Raw genomic sequence first — 24,725 nt, forward strand, 5'->3', positions numbered from 1 at the left:
CAGGATTCAAACTCAGAGGCACTAAAACACCTGTTTCCTTTAAAATTCCTGCCTAAACTTGGACTTCAGAAAGCCTGGATGTGCATTTTTCTAAGAGTAATTTTCGATGCAAAATCTGACCAATTGTTAGATTGACTTACGATTTAGTTCCTTGTAAGTTACAAAAGGCCATCTGCATGAAGATACATTGCTATCGTGGCCACTGTTTACATAGAATATAATATGTTTTATGAATCATTTGATCTCTAGCAAAAGAAGCTACCAGCTTGCTTAGCATTGGCTTGGAAGGAACAATTTGCCTGTCAGCTTAGCCCTGTCTTTCCCTCCTGCATCACATCTACTCCTTTATTGCTACTGAATACTACTGAAGCTTCTTTAGGAAGCCAGTGTGGGACTATGCGCTGCAGTTACTCAGGAAAGATTACTTTAACATAGGGTAATAATTTCTGATGGGGGGGGCATTCCAAGATTTTGGCAGGTGATCAAGGGCCACACTCTTCCATGATATTAATGGAGGAAATGTGGGGTCTGGGATGGAGATTGGGTACAGAAGGGAGCTTGGGGTAAGGGATTGGGGTGCAGGAGGGAGAGTGGGGTCTGGGAGGGAGTTTGGGTGAAGGCGGGGGTTGTGACCTGGGGCACTGGACTGGCCAATTACTCAGATGATTTAAAGTAACTTTAATTCAGAGAAGTGGCTGAGTGGGCTGTAGGTTTCTGACCCTGAGAGCTCTCGCATATATGGATGTAGGAGGGAGGCAGAGGGTTTGGGTATATGGAGTAGGGGGGCAAAAGGAAGGGCTGGGGTGCTGCAGGCAGGCTCTAGCCAGGAGACTTACCCAAGTGATTCCCGGCCAGCTGCCAAGCATGTTTCTCACTCAGATTGGGAGCCTGCCCCACCCCCACAGGCTGCAGGGCAATGTGCGTGTGTGAATAACTCTGAGCCAGAGGGACAGAGTGCTTCATGTGTTGCCTGCTATTCAGACAGGCAGCTCCCCATTGGCTGATTTCTGGCTAGAAACGGTCCAATGGGATTGTGCTGAGGTCAGGTACCTGAAGCCTTCTTTCCCTCCCCTCTGGGCTCAAGTTTTTAAAAAGAAATGGCCCTACAGACGCTTTTCTGAGTGACTTGTGGGTGGTATGTGGGCAAGTAAGGAGCCTGCCTAGGGTTGCCAGATGGTTTCAACAAAAATACCGGACACACTTGACATTACATCACAACACAATCTACATTACATCTTATTTAGACAATACCGGATACTTATATTTTCTCATTTATATTTTCTCAATTTGTTTCCTGAACAGAAAGCTCAAATACTGGACTGTCCGGTTCAAAACCGGACACCTGGCAACCCTAAGCCTGCCTGGGGCTCCTCGCAGCATCTGCGGGCCAGATCCAGTGGTTTGGTGGGCCGGATATGGCCCCCAGGCCATATTTTGCCCAGGACTGCTCTAACCCCACCTGAAAAGATTTAACCTAGCAACCCTGATGCCTCACCAATCACCCATTAAGGACAGACTCCGTGGATGACAAACTGAATTTCAGTGACCTCCTTTGATTAGCTCCAGACAGTGTCTATTACACATTTCCAATTCCTGAAATCTCTGGCTGCAAACAATCAAGACAGTTTAAAGACCAAAACAATTACACTGAAAGGAGAGGGAGCTGTAAGTCTGCTGGATATGATAGGTTCTGAGATGAATCAAGAATTGAAGGGAGAAGGAATAAAATAAAAGATGCATCTTTCCTAATCATCTATATTCTTTTGCAATTTATTTATCCTGCTGTTGCACTAAGAGAAGAGCATGGTAGCCACAAGATTCCAGAGCCCTTAAAAAATCCTAATTGAAAGGGAAATTTTTGCTCTTGACTTCTTTGGCTGACTAGTGAATAGCCTCTCATCCCAAATCCGTATTCTCAAAGGATCAGTAAAGCAGGCTTTAAGTACTAAAGGGAGCTTGAAGTCCTGAACACTTGATCCTAGGGCTCCTTGCTCTGACTAATAAAATGACGAATGTTTTCTCAGATTTGCAATACCTGCCCCCACTATCGTAAGCAGGCTTCTGTGCCTGCTTTTGTTAACAGAGACTCTGCTTGTCAGTATGTTGGCAAAGCTACTGAAAGATATTCACCTCTCAAAGAGCTATACTTAAGGCTGCCAACAAAAATACCAGACATACTTGACATTACATTACATCACAATCTACATTACATCTTATTTAGAAAATACCAGACATTTATATTTTTCTCAATTTGTTTCCTGAACAGAAAGCTCAAATACTGTCCCCTAGGCCATGGGGGAATCCCCACCCCACCACCTTACGGTCAGGGTGCCTCTTATCCCTCCTGCCCTGAGGCTGCCCACCTGTTGGCAGTCCTGTCTTGTCCTGACCTGACCCAGGGGAGGCGGGACTTGAATGCACAACCCTGTCTTCCCCTGGCAAGTGTCCTGTCCCTTAGGCCACGCAGAAACCCACCCTGTGAAACTGGACGTCTGGCAACCGTAGCTATACTATGATGCACTTTTCATACATTTAAATTTCTCACCACCCAAAACAACAACTGGAGACAACTATACTCAAAGGAACCTCCTAAGCAGCAGCAGCAGCAGCAGCAGCATTTAGACTTACAACCTTTTTGTAAACAATTACTTTTTTTCCTCTGAGCAAACATGAGATTTGGCCTATGCACAAAACATTACACACCCAAATTGGGAGCTCTTATCAGGCAGGAATAGTCTGTTCTTAAATCAGCAGCAACCCTGAGATAAACAGATAAAGCCTTGTTTAGGTAACATGGTAGAAATTGCAAAGAAGGAAATTATAGTGATGTAACAATTCTGGCATACTAAGTTGTTCAGAACAGTGCTGTATCAGTTTCTCTTGTCAAATGAAAATACCCCCTTTTAAAAATAACCTTAAATTGCCTACAATAATGAGGGATGGCTTAGAATGACCCTCATTGAGGTTTTCTGGCTGAGTGGTAGTTTATAACAAAATTATCATGCTCAAATATAAAGTGCATCCAAGGAAGAAGAGTAAAAAATCCTCCTCTTACAAGTTTCCATCTATCCCTGCTCTCAAGAGACAGGCAAGTCTTATAGTTAAGAAACAGTAGTCTGGCAGCCAAGAAACCTGGGTTCCAAGCCTTGCTAGAGACTTCTGTGTAACCTTGGGCAACTTCTTAGTATTTCAGTTGCCTCATATGTAAAATATGCAGGGGTGAATTGAAGCTGCATTCGTTGTTTGAAAATTCCTTTGATAGCACCAGCTGGAATGTGTTTAAGACGAATGAAGTGTATGTTATATGTGCAGTAGGTATTGCCCCCTCCAGGTTAGTAACAGCTCTGAACAATAAAACAATTAAAAAACCCTGCAAAACCTCACACTTGCTCACTGATTTATGGTGGTGCATACGGTCTTATAATGAAAGTTGTCCCATTGGATAATGAAGTTTCATCAAAATTCAAAGTTTTTCCCCAGCAAGTAAGAGATGTCAGTAGAATTTTCTGACAGAAAATTCAACAGAAGACAAAACATGAGACTATGATGTACCACAGCAGCTCAGTCTCAGAGAGACTGTGATACATCCCAGGATAGAAGGGGAGAATGGAGCCAAGAAGGACCCAGAACTCCCATGAGGCACTGCAGTTACACAAATGGATGCTGACCCAACACAAAACAATTTAATATTTCAGAGATAAATTTTTGGTATGTCAACATTTCTACAGTGGACTAATCTAAAACTGAAAAGGCACTCTTGTTCCAGAATAAGAGTATACACACAGGGGCTTACTCCCAAAATAATTATTTTGGGGAGACTATTCAGAATGGCTATTTTGGTAAATTTCCAGAGCTACTCTACTCTGCCACTTTCCTTGCCCTTCTAAACTTTCTCCACCTTTTGAGGTTTTTGAGATTAGGGATGTTAAATTTATATGAATTGGCTAATCGAATAGTTGATGCAATTTGCATCAACTATTTGATTAGTCGATAAGGGTGCCTTGAAGCACCGCCTCCTTGCTGACTCTTTCTGATAGAGGCAGCAAGGGAGGAGGAGCAACAAGTAGTTCACATCCCTATTTGAAATAAACAAGGACTGCAGGGACACGTCTCTGAGGAGAGACTTTTCTATTTGTCTAACATCTGCTGCTAATTGAATCTATGAGAAAGCAGAAACATTTGCCAGTCACCAGCACCACCCTTAAATCTTTGGCCCAGACTACAGCAGTGCAGTTCATGAGTTCAGCCACATTCTGACGTTTTTCCTCCCATTTAAACAACTACTGTCTTATTTGGGAGGAAACAAACAGCAGATAGCATTTGTTCCAGAAATATTCTTCCTCCCTGCTATTTTATGGATGCTTATTTGTTCCATGCTCTATAAAGCTATTTCAGAGTTATACTTGGAGCATGCTAAAAGCAGCATTTATTATGCCAGGATATTTTAATATTAAAAGGAAAAAACATTTGTACATACTAAGTTTTGCAAACAAATATTTCTATCGGACAACATATAAAAAAATCCCCTTTTAAAAAAATGCCACCATTTTCTGGGATGTGGTTGATTCATAAATCCCAAAACAATAAAATTAAGCACTGCTCTTTTTTTTTAATGTTGCAATTTCTACTGTGGGGATTTGTAACAAAATGTTGCCTTCGTGTTAAACATACAGCAAAATTGCAGAGTGCAGGGTGAACTGAAACATTAGCCTCAACAGTCATTGCTCTGTTTCATATGTGCTGAAAGGATCCCTTCAAATTTAATGCAAACTGTTTATATATAGTTTTTAAAAAGGAAAATGCAACTTTTCACTATGTTTGAGTATTTTACTATACCTTCCCACATGGCATGAGTAATAGAACAATAATTTGCAGACATAAAGTATGTGAAATTATCAGCAGTTAATCTAATCTCTATGGTGTCTTAGAAATCTAGAGTGAAAAAACCCTTACCCACAAGCTGAAATAAGTTGTAGTTAAGAGTTAGTCACTGATCTGACTTATAAATGATGCATTGTGAGGCAAAGCCCACATTTTACTCAACCGTTGCTATGTGAATAAATAAATGAGCTCAACATTACTCACGACTAGGCATAGGGTATTTCCTCAGTCAGTTCAACTTGGAAAACAGGGCATATTTTGTCTCAGCGTTACATAAAAAGAACCAACAATTTGATCCATATTAGGGGACTCTCTGTATGATCAACAGGATCTGCCCTCAGAATCAGCTCCTTAGGTTTAAAAAAAACTAGGATTATGGGTAAAATTTACATTACTTAAATTTTAGAAATGTAACAAAACATCCTTAAGGAAATGTTAGGTTTAAACATTCCCCTGAAGGAAAGTCATCAGAGGAAAAGAACAATGGTCTAGTTTATGAGAACCGGAAAGTGGAGTGGACTATTGACAGTAAGTGAATCTAATCAAAAGGAACATGTCTAATTTTTAAAGGTGGCTTTAAAAAAAAAGAGAGAGAGAGACTTGAGGGAATAGTTTTCCATCAGATAATTCAGTTCTACTGAAATCTAAACACTTTCTGAAATCATGTAGATTTCAACAAAATTTTGTTTTGGAGGAAAAAAAGAATTAAGATATTCTGTCATTATTGGAATGTATTTCAACATTTGTGAAATTAAATATTTTGAGTTCTTACAAAATGACATTGTTTAGAATCTAAAATGTAAAAAGTCAAATAGATTTAAATTGCTAGGGTTTTTTAATTTTCTTGTGGAGAATTTCAAAGTTTCCAGGTTTTGCTCCTAATTAGAATGAAAAAAAGTTTGTAAAAATTGAAAACCTCTGGGAAATGAAATTTCCAGCTCTATGCATTTCACAGTCCAAACTGAAAAAAATAGTAGGTAGCATAAGGAAATCAGTATTATATATCTTGAGATTAATTTTTATTTTCATTAAGCATCATGTGTAAGGATTTTAAATACTATAAGGGGTTGATTTAAATCCCATTGAAGTCAATGGAGTATGTTCATGAACTTTTATGATTTTGGGGTCTTTATCTTGACAGTGTCCCTAACTGATCTGGCTAAAATATTTCTTGTTACCCAAACAAATTGGTTTTGGGATGGCAAACATTTTCATACGACAAAATCAGGGCTAGAAAAAAATTACTTTTCAATGAGGAGTCATTACATTTTTATAACCCCCTAGTATGAATGCAGTCATATTGGCATAAATGTGATTTATCTGTACAGCTCATTCCTAGGAATTAACCAAAATAGAATAATAGACTCCTAGACTCCCAGGAATGGAAGGGACCTCGAGAGGTCATCTAGTCCAACCCCTTGCATTCATGGCAGAATTAAGCACCATCTAGACCATCCCGACAGGTGTTTTTTTTTTCCCCAATCTTTTCTTGTACTTAAATCATTGTTATTGCTCTTCTCTGGACTTTCTCTAATTTGTCCACATCCAATCTGTAGATCTCTTTGCCAGAGGATGTTGTGAAGACTAGGACTTTAACAGGGCTCAAAAAAGAGCTAGATAGATTCATGGAGGTTAGGTCCATCAATGGCTATTAGCCAGGATGGGTAGGAATGGTGTCCCTAGCCTCTGTTTGTCTGGAAATGGATGACAGGAGAGGGATCACGTGAGGATTACCTGTTGTGTTCACTCCCTCAGCGTCATCTGACACCGGCCAATGTCGGCAGACAGGATACCAGACAGGATGAACCTTAGGTCTGGCCCAATATATGTCTTGAGTCCATTTTAGGAAATATAAGAACATAAAACTCCAGTTAAGGCCTAATCAGTACAGAGTAGAATGGAAGAATGACTTCTCATATCTTGCTTGCGACATTCCTGCTAATATATCCCAGAATGTTGTTTGGGATTTTTGCAACAGTGTCACACTGTTGACTCATTTTTAACTTGTGGTTCACTGTGACCTCTAGATCCCTTTCTGTAGTACTCCTTCCTAGGCAGTCATTTCCCAGTTTGTGTGTTTGAAACTGATTGTTCCTTCCTAGTGCAGTACTTTGCATTTGTCCTTATTGAATGTCAACCTATTTACCTCAGACCATTTCTCCAGTTTGACCAGATCATTTTGAATTTTAACTTTCTCCAAAACACTTGCAACCCCTCCCAACTTTGTATCATCTGCAAACTTAATAAATGGGCTCTCTGTGCCATTAAGTACCCATAGTTAAATTGGAACAGAATTGTGTGCACAGTCATCTCTTTCTCGTGCCTCACATCAGCCATTAGCAATGCTGTTGTGCAGGGGTAGGGTACCTATGTCCAGCAAGCAGTGCTAGCACCTTCTCTTGCTGTGGAGTGGAAGCCCCAAGCCATGAGGGGCCCAATCATGTCAAGCCATGGGCCAGCTCTGCCTAGCAGGGGGTAGGAAGCTGCTTTGTCTACTGCAGAGAAGTGCTTCCTACAGGCACTGCCTCTTCCTCCGTCACTCCCAATGGGAGCAGCAGGAGCTGTGCCTGCAGGGAGCACTTTCTTGAAGCTCACAGACCCACACAGAGTCATTTGCACTTCCCTGGGAACTGCATCACAAAGGTGCCCCCATTCCCTGCCCCCTCCCACACTCCCAATTCCACCCAGACTACACACCCCGCCCTGCACTCTACCTCCTGCCCAAACCCTGCACCTTTAGCCCAGCCCACTTCCTAGCTACTCTGTCCTGCACATTGAATCATTTTGGCTCTCCCTTAAGAGACTCGGAGGGGCCCCATAAAAATCTACTAGCCCCAGTTAATTCAGGTCAGGTAAGCCCTGACCCTCCATCTCTCTCACTCACCCTACAGCTTCTCAGTTGGGGACTGGGTCAGTGAGAGGTTTTTTGTTTGGTCTGGTTGCTTGTCAATTTTGTGTGGCTGCTAACTGATTGTCCTGTGGGTCAGTAACCCCCTAATCCCACGTAAGGTTCCCCACCCCTGTGTGTTGTGGAACCATGTCTTTTCCCTTTCTGAACTTACCTTTATAAACAAACAAACAAACAAGCAAACAAAAACCCCTTCCTTCCTTTGAAAATCTAGAGTTACATTTTGTGAAGGATTTCAGTATTAGCTTAATTTTGAATTAAAAAAAATTGAAAATGTGTAATTCTCCTCCAAGAAAGATTTGAAATGTCTGTGTTCATTTTAGGGTGACCAAACATGTCCTTTTGATTTAAAAAGTTCAAAACATGTGAATTATATAATCGAAAATTTTAAACATTCTAAAACATAGATCATTTCAATATGAAAACTCATTCCAGAAATATCAAAATGTGATGGTTAGGCACTGGTGGAATATCTTCCAAAACAAAATTTTAGCTAATGTGATTCAATTTCACAAGGCATTTTGATTTCAACAGACACACATTTTCCAACAATATTTCTAGTACTATCATTATCAACAGTAAAAATGTTTTGCATTCAACAAATTGTGCCTTGATAGTCTAGTGTTTTGTCTGTCAAACAGGTTAGTCATCCTATGTTAGAAAAATTCTATTTTAAATATATGTAGTGGGGTCAATCATCGTAATATTGAGCTACTGAGTTTTATCCATCATTAGCTAAAACTTTAACTTCAAATGGAACTTAAACTATAGGCTGCTAGAAGGATTATTTACTCTTTAGCACAAAAAAGTACATTTTTCCAGTATCAGATGAGCCCAAGGCATTATGAACGAGATTTATCCATCAGACCTTTCCACCCATGCACAAATCATTCACTTCAAGTATTCCTGAGTGTATGACCTGTGTGTCACAAATGTTGTGCTGTATCAGACCCTAAGTGGCAGTGGGAGTTCACTGACATAAAAATCATGAGGTCCCTCAGTCTAAAATGATTAATTTTCACAGAGGGAGAGAATTAAACCCATGTAAAGAATGTTGGATGAGTTTCCTCTTCTGAGAAGCACCCTCCCTTGAGTGACAAATTTATCTTCAGAAATATTGTTCTGACCTTCTATCGGTATCTATAAAAAGAAATTAACTTATCAGGGGCCCAGAAGCACCTCCTTCCTAGCCAACCCTACAATCAAGGACTGCCTGCCTGAACCCTGCTCCTACTGAAGTGGGAGTTTTGCTAGTGATATTGTTGGCAGACGGCCCTTATGTTGACATCCGTAGGAGCAGGGCCTGAAAGGATCAAGTCATAAAAAGCAATGTGTTTTTCCCAGTGAAAATGTGGCACAAATGATTATCCTTTTTCTCTGTTCATGCTCATTCTGCAGAGCCTGCAGAAAGGGTCTTTGCATTTTATGTATGTTTGGAATCCCAAGCAGCAGCTGCCGCAAATCAGAGTTGAAAGATTCCAGGCTAGACCTTCAGCTGGTATAAATCAGCATAACTCCATGCAAGTCAGCAGAGCTGTGCTAGTTTATGCTGGCTGAGAATCAGATCATTTAAAATAACTTCATATGTAAAAAACTAGTAAGAAGATATATGGTAATTTAAATGAAGATTAATGCATAGTTGAAAATACCTTAATAAACTGGCAGATCTGTCACTGAGCGAGAATTACAGGGAAGTAGTTTTCTTAGCTCAATGTTGTAAAACCTTGGCTGGCCAAGTGAGTTTCAGGTCGCTGTACCTGTATCACCCCTCTTCTTTGATTTGAATCAAGGTCCAAAACACATGCTTGACTTTAGGCATTATTGTAATTAGAACTTACTGTGCACAGAATTAAAGTACAGGCAGTCCCCGGGTTACATGGATCCGACTTACATCGGATCCCTACTTACAAACGGGGTGAGGCAACCCCGCACTAGCTGCTTCCCCCCAGCAGACCAGGGAGACACGAAGCTAGCGCCCCCCCCCCCCCCCCCCAGCATACCAGGGAGACACAGAGCAGCTTTTCTCAGCACACACCTCAGCTTGAGAATAAAGGACTGAGGGAAGTGAGGTGTGGGAGAATAAAACTGAGCTCTGGCTAGAGTTTCCCCTACAATATGTACCAGTTCCGACTTACATACAAATTCAACTTAAGAACAAACCTACAGTCCCTATCTTGTACGTAACCCGGGGACTGCCTGTACATACATTTAAGTCTTTGTAAGACTGAAACCTAAGCAGAGCAAATAGACAAATGGAAGAAAAGCAGGAGTTTCTTAGGATGCATGAAGTAACATGAAATCAAACAGTTCGTTAGGAGTAGCATTCCTCATCTCTTCTTACCTACTCTCATCACAACATCTGAAGCTTATTTTTAAGAAAAGTCATGTGGGAACTTAAAAAAAAAATCAGAGCCACAAACTACAGAATCTCATTCTTAATTTTCCATCAGACAATGGAGCAACTACCATATTCCATCCAAAAGGAAAATGCTTTTATTCATTCAATCTTTCCTTACAATAGGTGTTGATAGTACTATATACCCATGTTCTAGTCCTAGCCACTATAGAAAGGTACAGTCAGCACCTCCCCACCTCTGCCCCAGGTCCCATCCCACCTGCCTCCATTTCACCCCTTCTCCCAAGCCCTCTCTTGAGTGACATGACCCAGAGAATTACCAGGGCCAGGTGCCAGCAGCAACTCCTTCCCTCCCCCACAGTGGTGGGAAGCAGACACACCCATCTCCAGCCCCCTGCGCTCCCCAACATGGCTGGGAGTTGGGTTTGCTTGGGGGAGCAGAGTGGACGGGATGTTCCACTTCCCACCACTGCAATGAAGCAGAGTGACCCAACTCAGAGATGCCAGAGTAAAACAGCCTGGGCTTGGTTGCACCACTTCTCATGGCTCCCTCCACTGCTGGTGAATGTGGGGGCAGGCCAGGTCCCCCGGTAATCCTCCAGGTTGCCCTGCACCTCACAGGACCCCCTTGTACAATTATTCTTGTACAATACAAGAAACTGATATGATTCCTTCCTGCATGCTACCCTGTCACTATGACAGTCTTTTTATGGGTAATTCCGTTTTCATGCCCATTGACTAACTAGCCTCTCCACTGACAAGAGGCACCATCAGTAAATTAGTGATGCTGGCTTAAAAACTAGCTGTGGTTAAACTCTACTTAAAGAGTGTCTTTGAAAACATGTTGTATAACAATGCAGTCTACAGTAACTCAAGAAAGGAGACAGAGTCAAGTAAGAGTACCCCTAGTATATTTAACTACAGGTGGATTGTCATGTCACTAAGGCTAGTAGATTATTAATAAGTAAACACACAGTTAAAACAAAGTCAAGGTTACTTTGTAATATATTACTTTGTTCATTTATTATGACAAGGAATACTGTTTAGTAGAGGGTAAATATCAGGTAATTCAGTTAGTGATTTGAGATCTGGCTACATTGCTTTAAAATGAACACTTTCAGGGAGGAAAGACTAGGTTCGCTTTTAAAAACAAATGAATTTTATTAGCAAGTTTTTTCTGTTCCTCTAGTATCTTCAGACAGCAGTTTCTAACGTGTTCTTGCTGCTCAAATAAGCCACCAGTTCCCAAAAGAAAATATTAAGTAGATGCACCTCTCTCTGTCTATATGGAATAAGATGAATTTTCCTGATGACTTGAGTCATTCTTTCCTTCAGAGGCCCAGGAAAAGTTAAAGACAATGGGGAAACCATTTCATTTCAAATTCATTTCAAGTTCTCACATGAATTTCCCTATATTCTCTTTGATTGTTTGTTCCACTTTGCAAAACAAAACCAGCAGCTGTTATGAAACCTTCCAAGAATCTGGGAAACACTGTATGGGTAATTGCAGTTTTTGTTCTGAACACATTTACAAAAGCACTTGACCAAACTGATAGTTGTATGCTTTCTTTCATTTACTTACTCTTTTTTAGCCATCTTTCCTGCTTCAAGACTTTAGAGTTTCTAATACAACCACCAAGCTCTTCATCCTCTGTTTTTCCTCTACAGTGTGGCTTTGCCAATGGCAAATCCCAGCTGATTTCAATAGAAAGAAGATTGGGCCAGGGCAAAGGAGTGGGGAATTAGCAGCAGGCACAGATTAACCTGATGGAAAGGAGGTGTACAGCTCTCCCACCAGCACCAGTAAGGGTTGTGCTGTTAAACCTTAACAAAAATATCCTTTTGTTATATTTTTTATGAAAAACTCTTTACTCCTCTGCCCCAGATGGACTAAAAATAAAGAAGATCATATGTGCTGAATTGCTACTTTATCACCAACCTGCAAGAGTCAGTAGGGATCTGTGCTACAGATCTGAGACTGGGAATTAGGACAGCTGTGTTCTATTTTTAGCTCTGCTCTCTGCAATGACTTTGGTCAAATCACTTAACCTGCCTGATTGCTTACTGGTAAAACAGGGCAAAGATATGCACCTACCATGACAAAGCACTGAAAATAGTGCATAAGTATCTTACTAATAAACCATATTCCATTCTCGCTCAAGCCAATGGAAATCCAAAATAATTGTATTGGTGTTAGTGGAATTACTCTAGCTTTACACAAGTGAAATTGAGAATAAAATTTGGCCTAATGACATTTAACATTTTCCATGAAAAGTCCGCTGCACTTTAAAATCCACCTCCACCTGCAGGACTCATGAAAATCTGCCTATTTTTACATATTGTAAGAACATTATTGCAGCCTTTATCCCATTTTAATGCTGAGTATTTAAGGCTGGAAATATAGCGTTTTCCCTTATGTGTAAGGAAAAGGGATTTAATGAGCCCTAGGCCTGGATACTTTACAAAATACATGGATATTCAGCTCTTTTTCCTGGGTAAAGAACACACAGCTGGCATGGAAAAGGGCCAAGCAATTGCTTTTGGAGGAGCATGGCCCTCAGTAAGAACAGAACAAACTTCCAGCTCAATTGTCTTTGTTTTTAATGCTGTGAGTTTGCTGTACGTTCACTACATGTTTCACCAGAGCCAAATCTGGTCCCTGTTAGTTGCTCTGCATGCATTCACTGGTTGCAATGTTTTGAGAATGTTGGAATAGATGGTTTGTGGGCTCACCATCTGTTTCTTTTAATGCGTAAACAAGGAAAATTGCTGGTTTGAAATGCAGGATTTTTCAAAGCTAGATGACCACAGGCATTCTTTAAAAAAAAATAAAAATAAAAGAGAGAGAGAGAGAGAGAGACAGACAACCTAGAGTTCATTGATATTTGTCAGGAAGTAAATTCCTAAACACCAGAAAGGGCTAATGCCCCATGCCAGAGTAGAGATAAGAGAGGAAAGGTTTTCTCATACTGACATTTCCTTTCTTCTGAGATGTTTAACATTAGATTACAGAGTACTGTTTTGGCTTTAAAAAAAAAACCAAAGCAAAGATTAAACAATTAGGCCAAGATTTTTAAAAACTATTTGTGGTTTTGATGCCTTCATTTTGTCCCGATTCACACACTATAAAAGGCCTGATTTTCTGAAATCGCCGAGCATCCACCACCCTCAGAAAATCAGGCACTTATCACTGTGGAGAGACCTTATTTCCCCATTGTGGATTATCTGAATTTGTGAATCAGTAAGGGAACAAAACACACACAGTAAAAAGGATATTGCATCACAGAATGTACTTGACTTATTTCATTTTGACAAGGCTAGTTTAGTTTTAGTTATATAGGATTATGCATGTAATAGTTATATACAGCATTAGATTGGGTAAAAAAAAAAGGGGGGGGATTTAGGTGAAGATCTTTTTTCAGTAGTCAACTATTTCAGTCTTTTCTGAGAAATCCGAGCACTCTGGTGTGCTTTAAGAATAATTCCATGGGCAAGATTCTGCTGCATGAGAGAGATCATGGTTTTGAGGGTAAACGTCTCCTAGAAGTATTTGTAGATGTAATACAGCTTTTGTTCTATGTATACCATCCTGTACAGGGTAAGTATGTCATTAAAACCGATACATTGCTGTTCAGGCATGCAATTTCAAGAACATAAAAACGCTGTTAAAAACAATTGCTTTTTGTTTGTTAATAGCCACACATAAAATCCAAAGGTTTAGGCTTGATCTTTCAAGCCCTCTGTGCCTGAAACTGTCACTGATATCAATGAAGTCCATTTATGGAGTACCAGTACTGGAAATCCAGCATTCCTGCTTTTAAATACAGTTTGACTGCTCTATGGCAGATTCCCAGTGCACTTTAATGCAAACAAGCAATTAAGAAACTTTGGATTTCAACAATTTAGCAATCACCCACCACCCCCAACTCGCCTCTCCAGGGCTGTACTGGTATCTTTGGCTGAGTTCCAGAGCACTACAATTCTTCAAGGCTGCAGTAGAGCATTTCTCTATAATTTATTAAGCAGCCAGCCTGACGTCACAGTTTTCACATTAAAGAAAAGGATTAACGATAATGGCTACTCAGGGAACAACCTTTTGTTTCTAATTTGCAATGGCTGCACTAATGGAGGATTGCTGGTGAAACCCTGGGGGCTTATTATTAATGCAAAAGAATCACTGCAATTTAGAAACCCCTGGAAAGGATACTGAGTAAACATTCTTAAAAGCAAGTCCTTTGACTCCAAGGTATCTCTTTTACATTATGGTGCTCAGCATTACTATGTAAACCTATTGGTAGGCCAGATGAGGTTCATTGTATTTGCATTACATTCATTCCTGTCTTTGACTGGTTTTTGGTACCACAGTTGGAATTTTACTCAGCGTCTGCCAGTCTAATAAAAGTAAGCTAATAATGTCTTACATTCATAGCATGCCTTCCACCCTGAAGGATCCCAAAACACATTACAGACTATATATGCTGGCCAGATTCACTTCAGGAGCTGCTCTGCCATCCCCTGCTGACAGAAAAACCACACGGAGAAAGGGTGATTAGCTATTCCTCCTACCCCACTCCCCTTGGAGTCCACAGGCAGACAGTACAACTCCAGAAATATATAAATTTGGCCAGAGGAAATGGTCAAGGTGATCCTTTATGAAAAAAGGCAGAAATTAATGGCAAATTATAATTTCTCATAGGTTTCCTGTTTAATCATCCTATAAAAGGTAATGGAGAATTCTATAGATCCTATTGTATTAAAGTTTATAAATTTTTAGATTAATTTCTATGGAACCTATAAATTGCACCTTTTTTAAATATCAGCTTGGCATCATAAGTGGGAAATCAGAGCTCCAATGTAAACTTAAACTGTTCCAGCCCTCTCCCATCCTCTGGCAGAAACCCAGGTAAGGGCACTGTATAAGTACCAATTTACCAAAACCACCACCTCTCCCTGCACTCCCCGGGAAGTGAATACCATTCCTTATCTTCCCAGGGCATCTTAACTTCTTTGCATCAGTTTGAATCTGGCCTAGACAAACCAGGAATGACATCAGCCACCTCTACCGAGGAATTCAACAGCTGTTTAATGGTACAGTCAAATGCTCCCAAACACATAAAGACTGGAAGTGAAGAAGAACAGTGTAGTCCACTGAATTTGCAGGGAGAATAGAGATATGCAGAGCATGAATATCAGAGACTCAGTCCTGCAATCCTTGCTTAGGCAAAATTCACAGTGGAGTTTGGCCAGGATGCGGAGACAGACTTCTTCAAAAAGTGTTGTGTGGTCTTTACCAACAGTGCGCTCAAAAACTCTATTTAATGGCTTGTACATAGTCACAAGGAAAATTAAGTAACTCTTGTTCACGATTTTCCTCAGCTGAACCTGAAACCACTTCTTGTACAATCCTATGACATTCTGTCTTTGTGTGTCTTTATTCTACTGTATATTTCTTTACTCGAGCAAGGACAGAATTTTCAGTATATCAATGTTTCCACTATAAATACAGTTTTTGGAGGTTATGTATCATTTCTTTTAAACCAAACTACTGTACATTGAACTTTCTGATGCAGATGGTTCTCTCTGATGTGATGTATTTAATTTTTAACAACATTTTATTTGAAATAAGTGGTGGCAGTTTAGGATTTAGAAAACACAAGCAATGTAAATTCTCACCATTACTGTTTTGTCACATAGTGTAGTTGCAAGAACTGCTTATACTTTCCAGTCTGTTGGCTGCTAATGTGGACTAATTACACATAAACCCCAAGAGTAAATTTCCTGCTTTAGCAGGTTGAATGTAGCACCTTCCATTTAAAGGAACTTCACAGCCACAACAAATGCTCCATTGTCGAGAACTTCACACATGCAGTCCTGGCAAAGTCATTGGGCCATTACTTTCATTTGTCCATTCATCTGAAGAAGTAGGTTGTGCCCAAGAAAGCTCAAGATACCACCTATATGTTTTGTAAGTCTTAAAGGTGCTGCAAGACTGTTTGTTGTTTTTTACGTTTTTCTGGGATATTTACTTTAGTAAGGGTTGAGAGATTAGGACTTTAGGTCCAGATCCTCCAAGGTATTTAGGCATCTAATTCCCATTGTAACCTGTTGGTACCTAAGTATTTCTGAGGATAGAGATTAGGTACATAGAGCCTGACTCAGAAAGGAAAGGCGAACCAGATGAGGTTACTCGACTCCTTAGTAAATAATTACTACAGAAGAGTTTTATAGCAGGAGTAGAGCTGCTCGTGGAAGAAATAATAATCTCATTGTAACCAGTAAGGGTAGTTTTGGAATACACTTCTAAAAATACATCTGTCTCTATGGATGTTCATTAATAAAATTGCCAGATAAAAAGTGTAGGAGTTGATAGCACTGTGATGTTTGTGTAGAGGATCGTATCAAATTAAGACAGCCCATGCTAAGAGCCTTGAGAAATTTTGTTTTCATCTCCTTCTCTTTTAACCTACAGGTAGTAACTCCAATCAGGACAGGACAAGCTTATGCTTATGAGTTCCCTTCCAAATATCAGAAAGATACCTATGATATCCCTCCAGTTCGTCCTTCCCAAGGGGTACGTACCAATAAAACTGTTATAATACTGAAAAGCTACAAAAAGTCTTGCCATTTTATCTGAAGTTGAAGTGCAGGAGACATTATTTCATTCCTAAATGAAAACATTTTGTCAATTGGCATAAGTCTACCCTATGGCTTATGTCAAAATAATTTGTTAAAATTATAAACAGGGATGTAAAAATGTCACCCCCACCCGAATAACTCAAGTTACACCCACTCAAGCATCAATGCTGATTTGAGACACTCTCCCGCTTACATTGCTACCACCCCTCGTGGAGGCGGTGTAATTATACTGATAAGAGAACTCTATCTCAGCTGCCTAGAGCATCTTTACCAGATGTGCTACTGCTGTGCAGCTGCATTAATGCAGGTTTGCTAATGTAGTGCTTCTAGTGCATACTAGGTGTCTGGTGAGGTGTCCTTCTCTATTTCCTTGTGCACAAAATGCATTGGATGTTAAGATCTGGCAGTACACAAACATCAAAATCACATATACTTGCCAAGGGCTAGGAGTTATTGTTTTGGTCAGACACAGTACTCAAGCAGAGTAAATATGTTGCAAAGGAAATGTTTTCACCTTCTGTTATTGCACAGTTGGCACTAGTTTACTCAGTAGGGGCACAGTTGTCCCCTGCACTAGCTACTTCCATGGAGAAGATTGTTCTGACCAAGTGTCTGCAAGATTCTTTTCCTGACACTGGATTGTACCCCTACTCCCATGAACAAACGGGGGAGTTGGCCCCCATCACTTATGAATTTCAAGGATATAGAAAACTACCAAAGAACCAGAGTCACACAAATGACCAAAATATGGAACGCCTGAGTTCTGCTGCACATCGTCATGCCTAATGGACAGATGAGAGTGTTTGCTGTATGAATTCTTTAAACAGATGTTGTGAAATAATAACCCAGGCAGCTTGAAGACATGGGAGTTTGGAGAGAGAAGTGGAGTCAACCCATGCAAGTGGAAGGCAGATTTGGAGGGGAGGGAGTGGTTCCTGATTAGGGTTCCCATAATAACATTAATTCTAGATGTCCCATAAAAATTAATTCAGGGCCAGGGCTCTTCTCCACCTCTCCCCCAATAAAATTAACATAACACCAGCTGTCCCTAATAAATAGAGCCCTGTACCAACACAACAGTTGTATCCGCATTTGTATCCACAAAGATGAGCCACGGATATCCACATCTCCATGGATTTGCAGGGCTCTACTAAAAAGTTTAATTCAGGCTGGCCCTTCCTTTCTGCAAGACTCCATTGCCCCTGCCCTAGAGTTGCCAACTTTCTATTTTTTCAAAACCAAATGCTACAGGCACCCTAGTCACTCCCTCCCTGCTGTTTGCAGAGCCAGGATGGGAAGCACTGACATGGAGTGCCCAGTCAGGTGACAGTGAGGCGGCAGGAAGGTTGTCTGACCCTGGAGTGAGGAGCCGGAGAGACACAGGGCCCTGGAAGGCTGAGAAGTAAGGATGGGCCATCATGAGCTGCAAGTCCAGCTGCAGCCCTGCTCCTCATGTGCTGTGCACCATCAGGATCCCTCCTCCTCCAGCCGCAGCTGCTCTTCCTGCCTTGTCAGTGGCAAAGGTGCATCACAGTGACTGTGGTAATCTGACTTTTGGTGTCCAGTCAGTAATGCTGAGCAGACATTGTATAAGTCCCCTTTCGACTCGACTTTTTTGGTCCAAATCTGGACTCTTGCCAAGGTCCTTTTTGAATTGACAGCCCTGAGCCATGCACCACTCTAAGAAGCAGAGACAGCAAGCCTAGGAGATGGCCGTGTTTTTTACTGGGGAGGGAAGGGGGCAGAGTTTGAGGGGTAAGCTGAGCTAGCACACTTCTCACAGCAGGAAGTGGCATCTCCTCCCATCATCTTGAAGAACCCATAAGGCCAGGGCCTGATCCACTTCCTAGTCTCCGCCCCTTCTTTGGGGGCCATGCTGCTCATTCCCTTTTCAGACCGCGTCTACCCAAAAAGCTTGTTAATTCATTAGCTCGCTTCTTCTCTGAGATCCCTTGCCTGCTGGACAAAGAGATGGGGCACGGCCTGAGAGCCACAGGAGGAGTCTCGCCTTCTTCTCCCCACCCCTTGTTTCTGCTGCCCATCCTCGCAAGGCACCACCAGAGAAGGCAACACATCAAATTAGGGAGGGAGAATCCACTGTATTGCAGCACCTGCCACACCATGTAGTACACTTAACTAGTCTGCTCCCTGCAACCTTCTCAGTAGGGTGGTCCCACATCACTGAGGCTGGCAAAGGGTGCTGAATGCTGATATGGTGAAACATTAAAACTCAAAGGTTTGGGGAATGAGAGACAATGATGCCACAGAGAGCAGTTACCCCACCCACCATTGCCATCCCGGAGATATAAAAACCCAGAATATCAAGAATGACCCTGAGTGCCCAAAGCTGAACAGCTGGCAGCATATATAGCACGTCCTTCCACATTTCCCGGGACAGCTGGCTCAAAAAAAAGGAATGATCCTGGGAAAGCCTAGACAGGTGGCAACCCTGTACCCACCATTACCTCCCAGGCCCGCTCCCTCCCACACTGCACACATCCAGTCTTGTGAAGTGTACCTGCCATTGTGGCAACCTCTCTTCCTCTGTTTCTTTCTCCCACCTGGCCCCCCAGCAGAGCTCTGTCAGGATTCCATCCCCTTTGCATCTGTAAATAAGAAAGGGATGAGGGGGTCCTATGTGCAGATCTTGCTTCAACTTTGAGACTGGAATTCAGATAAAGCATTTCCCATGAAACTTCATCTGCCCAACCCATAGTCCCCTTAAAGGAGCGATCAAAAACATATTTCATCTCTTAGTATCTGCCCGCCAGCCTCCACGTTCAGAAAAGCAAAAGCCCTTGCTCCCCTTTGTCCTTCTATTTAAAAATAGAACTCCTCTGAAATCACAGCTATCCTGGGACTGCTCGGCTTTCTGTAACCGATTTGTTCTCTCGGTAGATATACGACGTCCCCCCAGCATCGGTTAAGGGGCCTGTGCATTCAGTCCCAACGGGAGAGGCAAGAGCTCAAGGGGTGTATGATGTGCCACCTATAAAGGGGGTAAGTCTAATGCAATTTCAGTAGATCATACATGTGTTTTCATGTCAGAGTGAAGACGAGTTTAGACATAAAAGTGTACATTATACGGAAGAAGGATATTGAATTCTAGTACGTTAAACATGCCCTTAGGCTTTTAACACATATATTAAAACTTTGTAACATAATTACTAACCTCACATAGGGGGTAACTATAAATTAGAGCTAAAGCTACATTTTTCCCTCTACGTTTAAAAGGTTTGTTCATTTCCATCAAGACAAACATTGTGTAATTAGTAAGAAAACTGTGACTTTATGAAATCCAGGAGGAAAATCTGGCCCCATTGAAGTCAGTGGCAAATCTTACATTGACTTTACTGAGGCCAGGATTCTCTCCTGGCTTCACTTTGCTCCTGAATGTTAATGCTAGTTCCATGGAAGATGTCTTTGCTATTTTACCTTTGCGCTCATGGCTTGCTTTTTTGCCCATCAGATCTATGACATCCCTGCATCGGCATGCAGAGAGGATACAGAACTGAGGGAAAACTTGCTGGATTTTCCTCCTTCAGTGACCCATAATGCAAGACTAGAAGGCGTATACGACATCCCTCCTTCCACTACAAAAGAACTCAGCAAGAAATGTATCACTGACATCCCTCTACCTACTGATTTAATGTCAGGCAAACACGGCCTGTATGACATTCCAGTGAGCCATCAAAATCAATTTCTTGGTCAGCAGATTGCTCCTCAAAAGGATGTGTATGATACTCCGCGTGGAGTTCCACTTCCTGGACAGCAGGCAGGATTCAGCAAGAGTCCAAATACAGAGGGAAGTGAAGGTGTGTATGATGTGCCCCCGCAGACTATACAAGACACTAAAGGACTGAAAGATGTGACAGATGGGATAAATAGACTGTCTTTCTCCAGCACAGGAAGCACCAGGAGTAACATGTCTACATCTTCCACAACTTCAAAGGAGTCTTCTTTTTCAGCCTCGACTTCTCAGGACAAGCGATTAATACTGGATCCAGACACAGCGATAGAGAGACTTTATTGGCTTCAGCAGACAGTGGAGACAGTGGTCTCTAAGCTCATGGCCTTTGTTAACACAGACTGGCGGTCTTATGGGTACATGGAGAAAAATATCAATGAAATCCACACTACTGTGGAAAAAGCGGAGCAGTCATTGGGGGAGTATCTTCAGTTTGCGAAAGGAGCCACAGTCAATGCTTCCTGTCTCTCAGAGATCAGTCTCTATAACAAAATGAGAAGGGAGCTGCAGAGACTGGAGGATTCTCACCAGATCTTAACTCAGACCAGCCATGACCTGAGTAGCTACAGCTGGTCATTGAACATCCTGGCAGTCAACAAACCCCAAAACAAGTGGGATGATCTAGACCGATTTGTGATGGTGGCAAGGACAGTCCCAGATGATGCCAAGCAACTGACCACCACCATTAGCATCAATGCAGAGATGCTATTCAAAAAGGCCTCAGGCAACTCGCGTTTAAAGAATGTTTCGGAGAACATTATGAACACAACTGACTATGCATACCACAGCCCTCAGAATCAGCTGTTACATCACGGACAGAAAACGGTGGACCACTTAAGTTCTTTGCCCCCACTTCTGAGCAAAGACCAGCATCCCCCTAGTACCACTAGCGAGGGCTCTGAGAAGAGCTGGATGGATGATTATGATTATGTTCACCTACAGGTAAGCGAGCCAGAGATATTATTCTGCTCAGTGCAAATTAAGATTTGCCGCATGCTCCTTTCTGTAAGAACTGTTCATGGCAAGACAGAAGGCAGACGGTCACACCAAAATACTCTCGATTTTTTTAAATGGAGGCACATCAAAGGTTGCCCGAGAAACTTCATTCAGCCCAGACTGCACACTGGGTATAGTTTTTAAAAATTCAGTCAAACGAGTTTGCTCTATATGTAATGGCTGTAGCCTGTCACTAACATAACATGGTCTATTTCCTCTTTGTCCTCACGTGGGTATGCCTCAAATTAAGGTGGCAGTAGAAGAAGGTATGTTTACCACGCTGTTGATGAGCATTTAGTAACTCCAGAGAATTATGATGTGACACAAGGTCTATTTTTCCTCTTGCGCAAAACAGGGAAAAGAGGAGTTTGAAAGGCAACAGAAAGAGCTTCTGGAAAAAGAAAACATTATCAAACAGAACAAGATGCATCTGGAGCACCATCAGGTACGTCCAGTCCAACACAGCTGTCAGACTTGGAATGCAGCGGGCAGGCTATTTTGTGCCATAAGATCTCAGACAAATGCAAGAGAAGGAAAGGAGCTCATCTCTCGGGGAACATCTTCACTCATCGCAGCTAGACACTAGCAAGTCTAGTACAGATCCATACATTGAACACTGAGGTCAGGTCCAGCCGGCATCTGTACTCATCGCAGTTGTGAGGAGTAAGGGAAGCTAATGGGAGTGTTTGTTCCCATTGGCCTTCCACAGAGGAGACGGCGCCAAGCTTGGCTTAAGGTAAACTGATTCCAGTTACGTATTCTATGTAGCTGGTGTTGCGTACCTTAAGCTGACCTTCCAGGTCTACCGTAGAGCAGGTCCCAGCCATGTAATGGCAGCATAGTAACAACCGAGGCAAAGCTATCCACTCACTCTCCCCTCAAATTTGAGAGTGGTTAGCATGCAAGTTTTGCACCATCCTCTCTTGCACATTTTCTTCAGCCTGGGAGGCACTAAAGAAGGTGAGAACCTTGATGGCAAAGTAGTCATTTCAGACTCTTGGAGATAGCATGGGAATCAGCACCATCTTCTCGTTCATTACCTGGCTGCCATTAGATAGCAGAACTGCAGCTTTACCTGTGGACTTGAGAGATATCTCCTTTGGAGGGAAGAGATCTGTCCCTTGAAAGCGCATTCAAAATGTGTCTGTATAAGAGATTAATTCTTTTTTATTACAATGTACCTAGAAGTCCCTCTGTGCACAGTGTGTTTGCATTGGCTACTCATGTGCCACACCCCATTAGTGGTAGCATGGAGGGTAGGGGTGCGCAATGAGTGGCCTGCAGGCCAGATGCAGTTTACCAGGGTTAGCCCCTGGCAGGCTGCCACGGGCTTCATTTTCCTCTGCATCAGCAGGTATGGCCACTTACGGCTCCTGTTGGCTGTGGATCGCCATTCTGGTCAATGGGAGCTGTGGGAAGCAGTGACCTGGTCTGTGGCCATTGGGAGCTGCAAGTGGCCATCCCTGTGGATACACAGGTAAATAAAGTGCTGGCAGCCTAACAGGGGCCAACCCTGGTGAACCACCTTGGGCTTATTGCATCCACACTGACCAAGCTTTTCTTAGCTGCCTGTCGCCTGCTGGCCTCTTTTCCTGCTGCCTCCCTCCATCAGAGTCTTTCCCTGTGGAGGGGAAAGGCTCTGGCAACTGGGAGATGCCTGCCTCCCAGCTGCAGGCATCTTTTCCTGAGGTGGGGAAGTGCTCCAGCAAGGGGGAGCGAGGAGCACTTTTCCTTGCAGAAGGGGAAAGAGAAGGCTCCAGTAGTGAGCAGACACCAGGACTCCACACTGCTAAAAATAGCCATGGAGACAGTGAGTCATGGGTTGGGCAAGTCGAGAGCATGTTGGGTGTGCACTTGTGTACATACCCAGGCCCTTCAGGCCTGTCTTTGCTCTACTTGCTGAAGCCATGTCTCATGGTATTCACTGTTTTTTTATCTGTGCTTCAGGACTGTGCACATATATACCTTAGATGCTACCAACAGAAGCAGGCAGTTTAGACATACACACAGTAAGGGACAAGAGCTGTTCCACAGAGCTCGTATAGGAGGGGAAATAGAGGCACAAGAGCAGGAAAATGACTTTTCCAAGGTCACATAGCCAGGCAGTGGTAGAGGCAGAAACAGAACCTTAGTCTCCTGAGGATGTATGCACTGGCCCTCACTGGGTACACGTAAGTATAATGCACACCCACTGTATAAATATGTACATCACTAATTTAAAAAAAAAATCAGTGTAACTTTAAAGTTGTGATTTTAAACACTAAAAAGATCAGGAAATAAAATTGTAACACTGTCATAGTAATAGAAACTCACCAACATGCTGACATAAATTTACAGTTTTCATAAACATAAAATATTAGCAAGTTTAGAAACCAATAATACTCCAGGGCTGTGTCTAGATTGGCATGATTTTCCGGAAATGCTTTTAACGGAAAACTTTTCCGTTAAAAGCATTTTTGGAAAAGAGCGTCTAGATTGGCACGGATGCTTTTCCGCAAAAGCATTTTTTGTGGAAAAGTGTCCGTGCCAATCTAGACGCACTTTTCCACAAAAAAGCCCCGATTTCCATTTTCGCGATCGGGGCTTTTTTGCGGAAAACAAATCTGAGTTGTCTACACTGACCCTTTTGCTCAAAAGCTTTGTGCAAAAGGGACTTTTGCCTGAATGGGAGCAGAATAGTATTTCCGCAAGAAGCACTGATTTCTTACAGTAGGAAGTCAGTGCTTTTGCGGAAATTTAAGCGGCCAGTGTAGACAGCTGGCAAGTTTTTCCGGAAAAGTGGATGATTTTCCGGAAAAACTGGCCAGTCTAGACACAGCCCAGATGTATAATATAGGCGTCCTAACATTGGTAAGACTCATAGACTTTAAGGTCAGAAGGGACTATTTTGATCATCCAGTCCAACCCCCTGCACAATGCAGGCCACAGAATCTCACCCACCCACTGCTAGAATAATCCTCTCACCTATATCTCAGATATTGAAGTCCTTGAAACGATGGTTCAAAGACCCCAAGATGCAGAGAATCCTCCCGCTAGTGACCCGTGCCCCATGATACAGAGGAAGGCAAAAAACCTCCAGGGCCTCTGCCAATCATACCCTGGAGGAAAATTCCTTCCCAACCCTAAATACGGCGATCAGCTGAACCCTGAGCATGTGGGAAAGACTCACCAGCCAGACACCCAGAAAAAAGTTCTCTATA

The 24,725-nt window shown here is 42.2% G+C and overlaps 1 protein-coding gene across 5 annotated transcripts in view; it reads left to right on the forward strand.

The window, feature by feature from the left end:
- Positions 1–24,725, forward strand: part of NEDD9 (neural precursor cell expressed, developmentally down-regulated 9) — a 153,492-nt gene that overhangs the window by 125,056 nt on the left and 3,711 nt on the right. For 4 of the 5 annotated variants that reach the window (XM_075921258.1, XM_075921259.1, XM_075921260.1 and 1 more), the window contains 4 exons: positions 16,615–16,716; positions 19,680–19,781; positions 20,251–21,471; positions 21,881–21,970. In XM_075921258.1, coding sequence (XP_075777373.1) covers positions 16,615–16,716; positions 19,680–19,781; positions 20,251–21,471; positions 21,881–21,970 — 1,515 coding nt within the window. Of the gene's footprint in view, positions 1–2,607; positions 5,410–16,614; positions 16,717–19,679; positions 19,782–20,250; positions 21,472–21,880; positions 21,971–24,725 lie in introns of those variants that run through there. The other variant, XM_025179322.2, reaches the window with a different exon arrangement.

The sequence above is a fragment of the Pelodiscus sinensis genome, chromosome 2 (assembly GCF_049634645.1).
Source record: "Pelodiscus sinensis isolate JC-2024 chromosome 2, ASM4963464v1, whole genome shotgun sequence".
NCBI classification, from domain to species: domain Eukaryota; kingdom Metazoa; phylum Chordata; order Testudines; family Trionychidae; genus Pelodiscus; species Pelodiscus sinensis.